At 39.8% G+C, this 15,104-nt stretch overlaps 1 protein-coding gene and 1 long non-coding RNA gene across 2 annotated transcripts; both read left to right on the forward strand.

Annotated features, from left to right (window-relative positions):
* The first annotated feature begins 2,451 nt into the window (after positions 1–2,451).
* Positions 2,452–5,728, forward strand: LOC120477245 (uncharacterized). Its single transcript, XR_016147346.1, has 3 exons — positions 2,452–3,596; positions 3,692–5,017; positions 5,521–5,728. It is a non-coding gene; the product is annotated as an uncharacterized LOC120477245 (long non-coding RNA).
* Positions 5,729–6,818: 1,090 nt separating this feature from the next.
* On the forward strand, positions 6,819–10,090 carry LOC148997437 (uncharacterized). The gene is made up of 5 exons (XM_089122666.1): positions 6,819–7,073; positions 8,395–8,457; positions 8,639–8,730; positions 9,533–9,700; positions 9,801–10,090. The coding sequence occupies exons 1-5, from the start codon at positions 7,030–7,032 to the stop codon at positions 9,941–9,943; spliced, it is 510 nt and encodes a 169-aa protein (XP_088978792.1). The 5' UTR covers positions 6,819–7,029; the 3' UTR covers positions 9,944–10,090.
* The last annotated feature ends 5,014 nt before the right edge of the window (positions 10,091–15,104 follow it).

A 15,104-nucleotide genomic window follows, 5' to 3' on the forward strand; every position in this document is an offset into this window, starting at 1 on the left:
AGATTGTGAAGCGCAGCACAACAAGAAGCTCTGGGAAGAAGGCACAGTCCCCTCTGGTGAATTCATCAGAATAAAGCTGCAGAATGGGAACCGCTGTGTCGAGTCGGCATGATGTGGTGTTCAGCGGCTGTAAATACATGCTTGTAGTTTGAATAAAGCTTTGTTTCATGTGTTGTTGACTTGTATAATGCATTTGTTTATTGTGATGGTTACTTTTATTTGTTCTTTTACTCATTTATTCATTTTTATTATTGTTGTCAGTATATAAAATTTAATTATTTAATTAATGTATCCATTGTTATATTAAATTATATTTTTAGTATATAAAAAAGTTATATAATTAAGTATTGGTCAGCATTTAATATTATTATTTTGTTTAAGTTTTGGGGTGGGCCAACAATGCAATTCATTCTGAGGTAATATTCATTTTTAAAGAGTGATACTTACATTTTTCGAGTATAAAATGAACAGTTTTCTCCAAAAAGAGATCTTCGAGCAGCTGCCCGTCTCCTTTGTGCAGACATTACAAACGCAGAGGAAAACTGTTCTAGGTTGTGCTGTCGAGTCACTGATGGTATGAAGTGTTAGTACACCTGTCGCTCATATAATTTAAACTTATAAACGTATTACATACAAGATCATGGAAAGATACCATAATAGTCATAATGACAAAACAGAAAACATAAAGATCATTGGTTTGTTTACATCATAATACAGGAAAAAGGAACAATAACAAGGCTATCTTTAAATAGTTCTTCATAATACATGAAAAATGTTGTTGTTGTTTTTTTGTTGTTGTTATAGGTCTGAGGGATGAAACAAGGTAAATTCATCAAGAAAAGGAGGAAAACTTAAAGGAGAAACGTTTTGGGTATAAAATAAGGAAATTAACAACATATATTCAAGAGGTGACGATTTGGGGGTTTCTTAATAAAAAAAATATCGTTATAAGAATAACACTGTGGGTCACATTAGTAGGCCTAGGGTTTAAAATATAACAACTTAATCAACCTTAAATGTATTCACAAAATGAATGGCCAGCTGTTTCTTCAACAATACCACAACAAAATGAGCAAGTTTCATCAATGTCAAGATATTTGTAGATATAAGAATTAAACGTGTCGCTGTTCATTTCTTTGCGCTTGTGATATGATGATAACGCGTCGTAGTAGGTCACATGATAACGTCAACATGGCAGATGTCCGGTTCTCATTCTCAACGAGATTTGGCTATAAAGTACCTACTCTTTTAGCGCTCGTTGAGTAAGTACTCATTGAAATTAAGTACCTACTCATTGAGTATGCGGTTTTGGACGCAGCCCTTGACATCACCCGCACTTCCGCTCGCGGCCGCCATGAAAACGCGCACGTTGGTTTTCACCTGATATCTCTGCCAAAACTCAGCCAAAAATTATGAAACTTATATTGTTATTTTCAGTGCGAATATACGATTCCAACGAGCCCTGTGGCGTTCAGATCCGTTCAGTTTTCGCCGAGATATGGTTTTCACAGAATTTGCTGGGATAGTGACGTCACCCGCGTCTCATCTCGCGGACAACATATGTAACGCGCATGTTGGTTTTCGACAGATATCTCAGCCAATCCTCTGCCAAAAATTATGAAAATTATATTGTTATTTTCAGTGCTAATAGACGATTTCAACGAGGCCTATGTCGTTAGGATCAGTTGAGTTTTCACCGAGATAGGGTTTTCACAGTATTTGCTGGGATTGATATTGTTGTGAGTCTGAACCAGGCAGACCAAGTGCCATCTTCCCAGGATCACCAAGTGGAGGATTATTTTTTGAATTGCTCCAAGAGTAAACCAACTTGCAATCTTACTTGAACATTAATATTTTACAGTCCTGTAAAACAAGTTCCTCTTTGGACTTCATAAACTTTGATTAAATTCCCAAAGCGTTAGCCTATTGTAATTCAACATCTGAAAATTTCAGATGAGCTACAGGTGGGACACAAAGTATTGGACTGGGCCATAAGCTGTACATGTACAGCACATCTGTCCCTGTCTAATATGTTGCATGTGGACTTCAAGATGTCTATTCAATCATTAGAGATGTTCTCTGTGCTTGCAACATAGATGGAGAAAAAGTATGTATTTAACAACTCCCATTCCCACTTCCATGAATCCCATTTCTGATGGGATGCTGTTTAGAATTTGGTGTATATGCTGCAAACCTAATTATGTACATTATAGGAATTATGCAATTGTGATAGTGATTATGAATTATGATGGGGTGTGCTTATAATTTTGAAATTTTAAATACAATTTCTAAGTCAAAAACAGCATCCCAGCTGTAACCTATTCATTTTGCATAATTAATAGCTGAAATGTAAATTGTGTGTTGGGTAAAGCATGTGTCACCTCATAAAGTCAATGTAATTCTAAAAAAAATGACCCATAAGTGTGCTGTCCATGAACAGTAATAATTAAACTTGACAACTTTTTTCAAGACAACAAATTTTATTAAGAATTAGAAGAAAATAGAAATATAAAAAACTATATACAATAAAAATAAAATAAAAAAAATAAACATATAAAGAACAGAACTATTAAATAAGTAATTAAAAAATTTTGTGTTTTTATGGAACTGGATTATTCGTCGAGCCATTCTAGACTCAGGCCCTCTCCACGGTAAGAGCCTCTCTTTAGTCATATTTGAGCTGTGTGCCAACAGTGATGTCCTTCAGTGCTTCAAATAAGATTATATCCTTGTCTTCCCCATTAATTTTAATCTTGCAATGGAATGGTTTAAGAACAATAAAATATATTATTTATTATCATGTAATAAGCATGTAATGACTGAACTTACCTTGGAAGAGCAGGCACTGCCAGCTTCTCTGTCTCTGTCCATTTCAGACTCCTTGGGCTGGTTGGTTACAAAAACCACGCCGTAGAAGATCCTTCAACATGGAAACTCGAGAGCGTGAGTCAGGCAAGAGCAGACAGAGCTGATTGTAGTCCCAGATTCTGCTGTTGCGGACCCACAATCTGTGAGAATCCTTTGCTTTTAGAGCTCTGCTTGTCTTTCCTTAACACAGTCTCATCCCAAAAAGTCATATAACTGACGTCTTGGGACGTCTTTTGACCATACGTCAATATCCGCCTTATAGGGCCCCCTTAAACGTCAGTAGATTATTATGCTCATCAGGCCTTCATTCATTTGGTCAAAAATACAGGACATATTTGGTTAAATGGATTCAAAAGTGACTGTAAAGATTTATATTGTTGGTAAAGATTTTGATTAATATTTTAAATTCTTTGGTAACTGATCAAGAAACTACAGGCTTGATGATCTTCTTATTTCAAATAAAAATAATAAATGCGGCATTTGTGTGAAATAATAGTAATAATAGCAAAATGATGAGCGACAGCGGTGTTGTCACATCAGGAGTGAGTGAAGAGGTAAGTGTAGAAATAAGTATTGATAGAAAATGCTTTGTTGTTTGGCAAAATCTTAATCTTTATTAACTTGGTTTATAACAAATTAAAGCTTGTGGTAATATTTCACATTTCATTTATTTTTTTTCAATGTTTTTTTTCTTCCCCAAGGCAACCACTGAGATGATAAGCCGCACTGTGAGTACACTTGTCATTAAACAGTGCATCTGTTTTAGACAGAGATTATCGTATGATGTGCAGTTGGACAGATGTTGTATTGTGTTATTTTGCAGGACACTGAGCACCCATCCTCCAGGAGGAGATCATAGGAGGAGCTAATATTCCTCCTCCACTTCCTCCTCCCAGCGGATCGTCCTTCGGGGTGATGAGGGCCCTCTAGTGGTCCTCTCAGACCCCAGTGTCCCGAGGCTCTGCGACCCTTCCTTCTGAAGTGCACCCTTTCCTGTTGGACCCCGTATCTCGGCCTGTGGGGGCGCTAGAAGCACGGGCTAGGGCGCGTTGGAGAGGGCCCCTCTGGACCCTACTTTGACCCGAGTTTGGTGTGGCTAGGCGGCCGGGTCCCCGAGTTATAGCCGTTCAAACTTTGGAGCCAACCTGCAACTTATTCCACAGAGCTCCTGTAGGCTTCCTCCCGGACTGTACATTAATGGGTCATATTTCATAACTACAGTGCTTTTATGAGGTGAAACCTACTGTACACCACACAGGGGACACAGCTCCACACACTCATGTACATTACAGACATTAATTATGCACAATTTGCATAATATTCGAACGTCCAGGGGGAAACCTATAGGGGACCCGTCAAATAGGTTACAGGATGGATGCTCTTTCTTACTTAGACATTTTCAGCGGGTCAGATCCTGTAAACATTTGGGGATTTCACACTATGTGGTGAAGTCCAGTCAGTAACTTATTAAGCTACAAGTTGGATGCTGATTCTGGGTGTATCTCGAGAACCAAGCCGACTTTGGGCTCCATACTCTGGGGTCATGGGGGGCCTATGTGTCCCTACCAATGCCCGGAGTTTGGAGCTTCAAGTGGGCGTGGTTTCCGAGATACACCCGGTCAAAGTCTCATCTTTGACTGGGCATTAAATCCCACGTGGAGCTGTCCCGTGCTGAAAGGGACAACACACTCCAGACTGTTAAGAGGAAGAAGATTATCTCACAGATTGCAGCACTTAGGGACACTAACCCAGCGGTTCCCTTGGTAAGCACCCTGGACTTGCTTCCAGAAATTGAGGATCCTGATGTGCCCTTAAATGAGGACGAGGAAGAGTGCAGCAACCCTGACTGCAAAGAGAGGGTGGAAAAGTTGCGGCTTGAGAACAGCAACCTAAATCAAAGTGTTGACATGCTGACCACTGCCCTGCGCGACATTACCCGGCGGTACCGTCTGTTGAAGAAGAGGTCAGCATCCAAGGGTGCGGGAAGATTGAGCAAGGCAACCAGGAGGCTCATCTCCTCTCTCGGGTCTGGAGGTGACCCTTCTACCCACCGTGCCCGGGCCATCCAGTGATGTAGAGCCCTCCACCAGCCAGCAACCACCCAGCTTTCAGGAGCCGGAGAGCCCCCCAGATCATGGGGTGACACTGAGTGAGTGCACTTGCATTGTTTTAACTGGGTGTTTCCTGAAACGTCATTGACACACTGCAGAAAAAGCTTTTTTTTACTTAGTATTTGGGCCTTGTTTCCAGTCCAAATATCTAAAAAGTCTTCAATGAAGATGGGAAATAAATCAAAACTAAGCGAATTGGAAATAAATTCATTTTTTTTTGTTTATTTGTTTTTCTCTTTCTTTTTAAAAATGGACTTTGAGTCTGTAATAAAGTTTTGATTGATTGATTGAATAGAAAAATAATATTGTTTTTGTTTGAATTAAAATTATTTTTCTTGTTCCATTAGCAGATGATTTTGATTTTTTAAGCAAAAACTTATAAGAAAAGCTTTTTTTTGCAGTGCAGTACAACCCCGGCATTAGAATGTATAATTTAAAGTAAGTCACTATTTAATATTTATCACTGCTCTGTGTCTTACTTGAAAATATACTAGATACCAGAATGTATAATTTAAAGTAAGTCATTTTTCTTTGTGCACAGATAACATCACGGAAGAGTTTCGGCTCAACCAATTAGGGCCAGACCCATCATCTAAACATACTGACGATGTAAATGCCAAAATGTTTAGAATTAATCAATTCTTAACACACATGAGTGAGGGTAAGACGAGACTGAGCACCCTGATCTTCCTGAACGAGACGAGCAGGATTCATACGTAAGTCATTTTCTTATTATGTGCCTCTTTTAAAGCTGTTTTAAAAAAATATATAATAATAATAATAATAATAAAGATGAGTGTTCATAGAGGGCGTTTGTTGTTTGTTTGTTTGTGTGCAGTGGGTCGCCTCCCTGCGCAAGGCCCACAAAAAGGAAACAACAATTGAGTATTATGTGCAGAACGTGTCTCAGTTCTTGAATTACGTATGTGAAACTCCTCCCCCTTCCTGTCGACTGTCAAAGACAGTGCTGATTGGTCTGCGCCGGGAGATGATGAGCATCAGAAAGTCACTGAAGAGAAAGGTTGCCATGCACCGGACTGCGGTAAAGACTGTTAAAGAACAAAAGGTGCTTAGCAAAGCCTCCCTATTGAAATGTCTGAGCCAGGCCAAGCAGGCCATCCCCAAAATATTGAGGACGTTTTTTTCACCCATTTAACTCATTGTACTGACAGAGAATAAGAAATGTGCAACATGAACACTGAGATTGTGGTCTGTGTTGTTTATAGTCCTCCTGGAAAGTGACGATCCCTCCACAGCCCATCAGTGGGAATGTTATGGTCATATGTCTGCCTACCTGGCAGCCATGTATGGTCACCGAGGGGGGGTCTACCAAAATATGACCATCAAGGAGGTTGAGGAGGCTCAGGAATGCCCTATGGAAAATGTGTTCCTGATCAACGTGAGTGTATTACATTCTTTTTTAGACATCAGGTGACCTCAAATTGTTTAATCTGTTCTGAAACGTTTTTCTGTGTGTGTCAACAGATACTCCAGCACAAGACCAGCCAGATGTTTGGCCCCGCACAAATTGCACGCACCAGAGAGGAATTCGACTGGATGCAGCGCTTCCTGAACATCAGACAAAGACTTCCCGCTGCCAGCGCAGCAAAATATTTCTTTTTCACATTCACCACAAATGTCTGCAAAAAGCTGGTGACATATTTCAGAAGCACCAGAAGGAAATCCAAACTTCACCGATGTGAGAACCTCCATCACCAGCCATGTAAGTGTTTTCTCTCGTTTTGGGGGTTCCTATTTCAGAGACTTTCAGATAGGTGTTGTCTCCTAAAACTGCTTTTGTTTTCTACTTTTTTCCCTCCATTTCTAGACCAAATTCACTCATCCAGAAACGGACAGAAATAAAATATCAAAATTCATGTGTCACGACACTCAGACGGCAGACAAGTTTTATGTCACAAACTTGTCAAGCAGGCCCTAGAGCTTTTGGAGGCTGTGCTTCAAGGGGAAGACAACACTGGAGTGGGACTCAAGCGAGTACGTCATCGCCGTAAGATAGACACACCAAGGAAGAGGGTGAGAGCATCGGAAGATGACTTCGGCACCACTCCTGAGGAAAGTCCTGAGACCAGACAGGTAAATAGATATCCTGTGAATGATTATGCTGTATTTATTGGCACAATAATGATCAATCCTTCACTGTGAATGTTCTTTGGAAGGAGACAAGGGGGTAACCTACGTATTAACAATGAGACCAGAGGGGTATTGCACAAAAGTAGAATTAAGAAAGCCAGGATAACTGAACAGTCGCGGTTTGACCTAGTCTGATCAGTGTATCCTGGCTTAATCCGTTGCACGTTTGCTGAGCCAGGATGAGAACGCGCGGCTATGTCAAGCCAGGTGTATATAGTTTGGATAAATGCATGTTCACGGCATTCTTAAAAAGAGCTCGAAAACGATCACAGAATCACCGATCCGAAAATGGACAAAACCCGTGCGGCATACTTTTCACCTAATGAGCAACAGCTTCTTATGGAAACGCATGAAGAAGTGAAACATATAATATGTAAAAAAGCCAATACAGATGCTGTAATAAAACAAAGAGAGAATGCCTGGCAAACAATAGCAGACCGATTGAATGCTAAGTCCATAAATAACCACACTCTAAAAAAAATGCTGGTTTGTTTTAAGCCAATTTTGGGTCAAATATGGACAAACCCAAATGTTGGATTTAAAAAATGCAATTAATAAATTTAACCCATCAAACTGACAGGTTTATTGCCCCCCATAAAAATAAGCCCCGCCCCTTTTTACCACTCCCACCCCTCCCCACGATGGTGAAAAAACAATACATTTTCAAACTTTAAGGACGACATAAAACAAAGATAGGTTTAGTGATTTTTATTAAAAGAAAAATCTTTTACACAGGTGTAATTCTGAACCTCTTGGCTTGCCATAATCCTAACCAAACGTATATTACACACGGTGCGTTTCCTAAGCATGTAAAAACAAATTTTCGCGTATAAATTGCACGATAAACACACTGCGTGCAAGACGCATTTAGTTGATGTATCTATGGCAACCAAACGTCACTGGTGAGACAAACGTGCAACGTTTACGTTTTGGCAGGGGAAAAAACTGATCAGGAAATGTAATGAAAATGTAACAGAAGTTGTAGAAATGTAGTGGAGTAGAAAGTATAATAATTGCTGCAAAATGTAACGAAGTAAAAGTAAAAAGTATTCACTATTTATTCTACTTAAGTAAAGTAAAGATACATGAAAAATGTACTTAAGTAAAGTAACGAAGTATTTGTACTTCGTTACATTCCACCACTGGTGAAATCCTCCATGAAATCATCATTTCTAAGTAGGATCTCTGGCATATCTCAACAAATATGTTATGCATTTGAATGAGTGGTGTGTAAATATTCAACACATCTTCAATGTTCCTACAGAGAGCTGAGCAGCCTTAAACTAAAGGAGACCAACAAGACCGATGGTTTCATTGGGCTCAACAAGTATGCTTCTACTCTTTTTATTTTTATTTTATTTTTTATAGCTTATATAAGTGTAAAATGAGGTAATTGGAAGTTTGCATGTTATATTTCTAAGAATCCACGCATAAGAAGGACATTTTGTTTAGAAAGAAATAGTTTTTCTATAATTTTACCTTGGATAAACGATTAATTTACTTTTTAGTGTACATTGTGTCCGTGGACGTTATCCGGACGCTATGGTCAAAGCCTGGGACAGGTTCTACCGCCGGCAGGGATCAAAGAATGTCAGACCTGGTAAGCTAAATGTGTAAACAATGGACTACTTGCACAACTACTTCCGCGTTTTACTTATTACATACCGGGAGTTTCCGGTTAGAGTGTTCATCGCACGTCCATACATGAGAATGCAGATTATCACTACGTTTTATGGATGCCAATTGATTAAAACAATGAATAATGATCTCTGTATTAATTATCTCGAGCCTGCTGAAATGTTCCTCTAAATATATTTTCTTTCCAACTGTTCCATTCTGAATAATAAATAGGCTAAATATATATATCCACTAACCTGCAGCAGTCTTCTGTCTTCTCATTAACAACAGTATTTTTCTCTTAGCCTACTTATATTCTATACTTGAGTTTACATTTTTTTTAATGAATTTGACTAATAAAAAGTACATTGGTGCTTTATTCCTGTCTTTTTAAAATAGTTGAATGAATGAATGATCGCGAGGTGCCTACGATCAGAACGCCCGCAGTTAGAGGAGAATGACAGTCAACTTCTCTGAATATTAATTAAGCATTTTGGGCATGAACATGTAATAGTAAAACGATTGACATTGAAAAATGACACTGAATGATCACAATATTTAATCCAAATAAAGAAATGTTTGTGTTTCGTACTGATTTTATTCATCTGTTCTCACACATTTCAGCGTCGCCGTCACTAGTGTAGACGAACACTGGCACGCTGCAGTGAAATAATGGCGTATTTTTAACAGCCGCAGGTTTCTCGGATTGCCTTGGTTTGGATTTAAACTTCATGTTCCGATGAGTTTTGAAAATTCTGCACACGGTAAACATCAGAATATCCTAGTCATAGATGCAGAGGGCTGGACGGCCAATCATCCTCGTCCAGAGGACATCATGGCGAAGTGGAGGCCGCTCAGCAGAGCACAGGCGGAGAGTGACCCGGGCATCATCAAGGGGGTGACCAGGCAGAAATGGTCGGGTCTGGCTGTGAAGGCCTTTGGGGAGCAGAAAGGTATGTACAACTGTCTTATGAGCACAGTAAAATCCATAAATAAAATGAATATAATAACATCATGAACAGCACATTAATGACTCCCTCTTTTTGACCACAGGCGTTGTTGCAACCAAGGCCTTCGGGAAGGGCTCCATCCTGTGTGATTTCCACGGAAAGGTGATCACAGGTGCTGAGGGCAGGGAGATGGCAGAGACGCAGGACCAGCTGGGAAACCTGTTTTTTCTTCAAACATGGCCCTGACGAAATCTGCATCGATGCGGAGACTTTCCCCTGTGAGTGTCACCCGTCTCTGGAAACCTTCGGGAGATGGATTACACACTCAAAGAAGAAGCACAACGTGCAGCCATGCCACTGCATAGTGAAGCTTCAGGGGGAGACAGGCATGTCCTGCTCTTTCAGGCCACCACGGACACTGAGAAAGATGATAAGATCTGCTTCGACCACGGCATCAAGAAGAGGACTTTTCGTGGGGAAGAAGAGGAGCTGGATTGGCTTAACATTTGATTCTTTACAATTTGTGTCACATTTTATGACACAAGACTATGAACTATCAATGTTTTGTTTGTCAACTGTGAGCTTGCGAATAAACTATAGATGTTTGGACAAAATTGGGAGCTTGCGTATGGACTTGATGTTCATGTAAAAGGAGCCTCAGTAGCGTCTAAACATTGTAGTTTCATGTAAATGGAGCCTCAGTGTGACCAATGAAATAATTGACCTTGATCTACGTCCTGGAGCTGGAGTGGTTGGATCTCAGACTCTATTTTTTCAGACTGTGATTTTGCCGGACGTCTGCTTGCCTCTCACAGACCATGTGTGACAAATTTAAATGGAGCCTCGTTGTGAACTGACAACCCAGACAGACTGTATTGTAAGTAGAGTAAAGTACTTATTGTAAGTGTATTGTAAATACTTTGTATTGTACATGAATTTATGCTCACTAAAGTTATAAATCAGTCTATAAATGAAAGTACTTTCCCTACAGCTTTGAAAACAGCCATAGTAAAGCCTATACACAAGTCAGGAGATAAGCTCCAGGAGCCTCATTTATAAACGTTGCGTACACACAAAAGAAGGCGTACGCCGCTCTCTACGCAATAGTTGGTGTTTATAAAAAACAAACTTGACGGTAAAATGTGCGGTCCTTCACGCCAGCTCTGACCCAGGCGTACGCACAAAAACGGGTGAAATGAGAAATGGCGACACCGTCGGCAGATGGAAAAACACGTGAATGTGTGTGAAACTGTAGACGGTTGTGTAAAATAAATGGCAATACTGCCTCTCATAAATAACACGAAGACTTCACAAAGCAAGTCTTACAATTAACAGCCTACACGAACACCCGTTTGATCGATCTGTAACAGAAATGCAAGTTAACATTTCCGAATTTCCAAAAAAGAAAGAAATATGTTCTTCAATAATATTGGCTTATACAATTCATTCTCATAAATAAGATGGTAAACAGAACAAAATAATGTACAAAACTGATATTCTCGCCATTACTAATGCCAAAAAGGCACTTGAGTGGCAAAAGGTTGCAGACGCCGTAAATGCTGAGCCTCACAACCTCGGACTGTGGCCGAAATAAAAAAGAAATGGTCGGATTTCAAAGTCGAGGCAAAAAAGCGTCTAGTCATTAATTCAATTAGAGAGGGCCAAGGAGTTGGGCGAAATCAAGACTGTCCAAACTGAAATAAACTGCACAATGAGGGAATTCTTCAATAAATAATATATTTTTCCACACCTTTTGTTGTGAAGATGATGCTTTGAATCCTTCCATTTAATCGCCACATCTTCTAAGAGCGCAAGATCAGCCATTGTGCGTCATTATACGCATTGTAATGGGGCATTTTACTTACATCCATTTAATTCTGCATCTGACAAGCTACGGATGTCGGTTATAATCTAAATGGGAAATAGTTCAGCGCAAATGTAATTTCTTGCAGCTTTCTGAATGGTTGAGACACGTTATTTAATCAAAAATAAAACAAACTAAAGGCATATGCATGAATGCCATGATTCCGGAGCTGATGAAGATATTTTTACAATGAAAACAACTTTCCCCAGTGGACAAATAATACACCTATTTATCGATCTATCTAGGCTATATATCTCTCTAATTATCTACCTGACTAACGATTTAATTGCTATATCTGCTCCATTAGACGGACATATTGGATACCCACACTGTGCCCTCCAAACAACATTTCTCTCCTCTTTTCCACCTCGCCAACGATAACTTCTACTTCACATTGAGTGAAGTTACATTTTTATTATTTCCTCTCTGTGTTTAACATGATTTCGCAATTGATGAATATTAAAGGGGGGGTTGACTGCGATTTCAGTTTTTTCATGTTAAATAGTGTGTAATGTTGCTGTTGGTGCATGAACAGTATCTGCAAAGTTGCAGCGCTGAAAGTTCAGTGTAAGCAGAGATATCGTCTTTTAAAAATCAGGAAGTATAAATGCCTACAAAAATGAATGGGACTACAGCTGGGTTATGGTACGTCACTAACCCACACATTTGCATCAACCCTCCCTCCGGAATAAGCAGAAAAGAGCATTTCAGCAGCTCCAGCTCGTCGAGGGTGTTGTTCACGCAGCTGTCAGGTCTTCTGTGTTTCGGCTTCCCACGGACGCTGTACTTCAACAATGGATACAATTTATGTTTGATTATGTTCCTGAAAATGACGATGGTAATCTAGCTCTCTGTGCTGCGCATTTAACGGAAGACAGCTTCCAGAATCTCCACGAGTTCAACACCGGATTCAACAAGAAACTGTTACTAAAACATGAAGCAGTTTCAACTTTAAAACCAGAGGCAGCAGTTGTTGGGCCACAACCTGTAAGTAGGCTAAGACTTCATCATTTTAAATGTATTTGCATGTATAATTACAGATGTGATGTTTTAGTTTTGTCAAATGGCAGCGCTGGCTTTATATCCACTTAGTTATGCTATTTTGCGTCTACGACAGACGCGTACAAACATTTTGGACCTGAATTTGTATATGTACTCATTTTATAAATGTATTTATCATGTATATATACTTAATCATCACTTTGTGATGTAAGAACAGGTTTGTTATGTGTGGGTGATGAAAGGAGACACAGGGTCGGCGAATACTGGGACTCGTGCACTTTTATTTACACAACTCTTCACAGCGCGAGGTCGCGCTCAAATAAAGTTAACTCAGAATGTCAAAGGCAAAAATAAATAATATAATACTCTTCCCACTAAACACAGCTTTGCCGAACACAGTTGCAGTGAAAACTCTTCCCGCTGAATACAGCTTTCAAATGTTACGTGTTCGGTAACAGGACTCCATAGGATACGTGCACGAGCGGCCAGTCTCTCTCTCAAACTGTTGTCCGCACGGCCCGCTTATATGCGCTCTCCTCACGCCAATCACTCAAATCACAGACAGGTGTTTGTCATTTGAACTTGACCCACTTATTCACCGCTCGGCTCCGTCCGTCCCCGCTCTCTCACAGTCAGAGCCGGCCCGAGCCTTTTGGGGGCCCTAAGCAGAATTTGATTTGGGGGCACCTCCCACGACGCGGAGTCACCTGTGTTTGACGATTAATGACACAAATGTCACGCAATAATGATGCATTATAAATGAACACACTTCGGTTATGTATTAGGCTACAACAAAATTAATACCTACTACCTAAAAAATAGATGCCTACTTAAATAAAAAAAAGTTTAACAGTCTTAAAAACTGTCTCAAAACATCAAATAAATAATTTGCTAAAATTATGTCAAAACTGAGAAACATAAGAGCAAGGCTTCAACAATCCTATTGTTGAAAACTAAAAATATTTGGCCTACTATTTCTCCACTGTCTCAATACATTGTAACTGTCCTCAAAAGCTTTATTATTATCGTAAGAGACTTTGTTAGATATTACATGACATAATCCAACAAAGTCTGTTCCTATAATACCGGTAATAATGTTCTGGCGCTCGTTGTATGTGTGTATGCAAGACACAGCAGCAGTTGTAACTTGTAGGCAGGTATATTGATCATTAAATCAGAGTTTTGTTGTCTTGAATGATTCATTTAGTCATATTCATTGATTTATGTCACTTGTTTAAGTAATCTAAAAATAAAAATAAAAAATAACCCCGAGCGGCCACTTAGTTCGCTTATGCCTCGGGCCGGCTCTGCTCACAGTCCCACTACAGGACCATCTGCATCTGGACCGGAGCGCAGGCACATTTCGCCTGTAAAGGTAATGGGCGTTAACCTTCCGGACAATGTGAGCGACAGTTTAGCTAATCACAACACACCGGCCCAAACTAACCAATCAGAGCCCACTGCCTGTTTCTGGGGGAGTGGTTTCATAGACTCAGGAAGTCAACGGCTCGTTCAGGGGACAGAGGAGCGTGCGGCTGACAATAAAGGTGAAGTTTATGAAAAATAAGACTTTTAAAAAAAGAAAAACCACGAATACATGTTATATTGCACCCCACAAACACAATCATGCAAAGAATGATTTAACTTGTGGGCGTTTCATGGACTATTTATGGGCAACTATGGGCGTGACATGAAGCCGCAAAAGCTGCACTACATTTAGAATTGATTGTGATTTATTAAGGGAAAAATGCATAGGATTTGCGTGCGCACGGTTTTATAAATCCGAATATTTCTGTGCGTACGCACGCCCTATGTTTCATCCGTATGCCACTTCTGACACAAATCCTACACAAAGTTTTATAAATGAGGCCCCAGGTCTCTAACTATCGACCTATAAGCATCGTTCCCACAATCTCCAAAGTCTTTGAAAAAGTAGTTGCAGCACAGCTTGTGAAACATTTTGATTACAATGCTGCATCCTCTCCAGTTTGGTTTCAGAAAACGATACTCAACGGATACAGCATGTTGCTACTTAAAAAAGGAAATAAAATCTGGATAGCGGAGGAGTTGTAGGGGCGAAAGACTTCTTGACTTGCGTAAGGCCTTCGACACAGTAATCCATGAACTACTGATAGATAAATTAACACATTTCTCTATTAGTATAAGTACAAATAATTGGATTAAATCTTTTCTCAGTGCAAGGCAGCAGAGTGTATCTATAAATAATGTATCATCTCTCTTACGAGCATGCACTATGGGTGTGCCGCAGGGCTCTATAGAACACGTTTATTTTGTGATTTTACCGGTGTTACGGATTAAATGGTGACCGTGTTAACTGGTGACCAACTTCCTGTTCAGATCACCCGCTGCAGATGTGCGAAGATCGTAGATTCGTAGGAGCAGATTCGTCGATTCTGAAAGCTCAAACTGACGCGACATGAAGCTGTCTAATAAACGCAGACTTGCTCTTTACATGCCTTTCGTATTCTTGTCAAGATGACAAAAGTATTGCTATGATCTCAAAAAAAAAAAAAATCTTTC

The sequence above is a fragment of the Pimephales promelas genome, chromosome 2 (assembly GCF_988280905.1).
Source record: "Pimephales promelas chromosome 2, fPimPro1.hap1.1, whole genome shotgun sequence".
Classification (NCBI taxonomy): domain Eukaryota; kingdom Metazoa; phylum Chordata; class Actinopteri; order Cypriniformes; family Leuciscidae; genus Pimephales; species Pimephales promelas.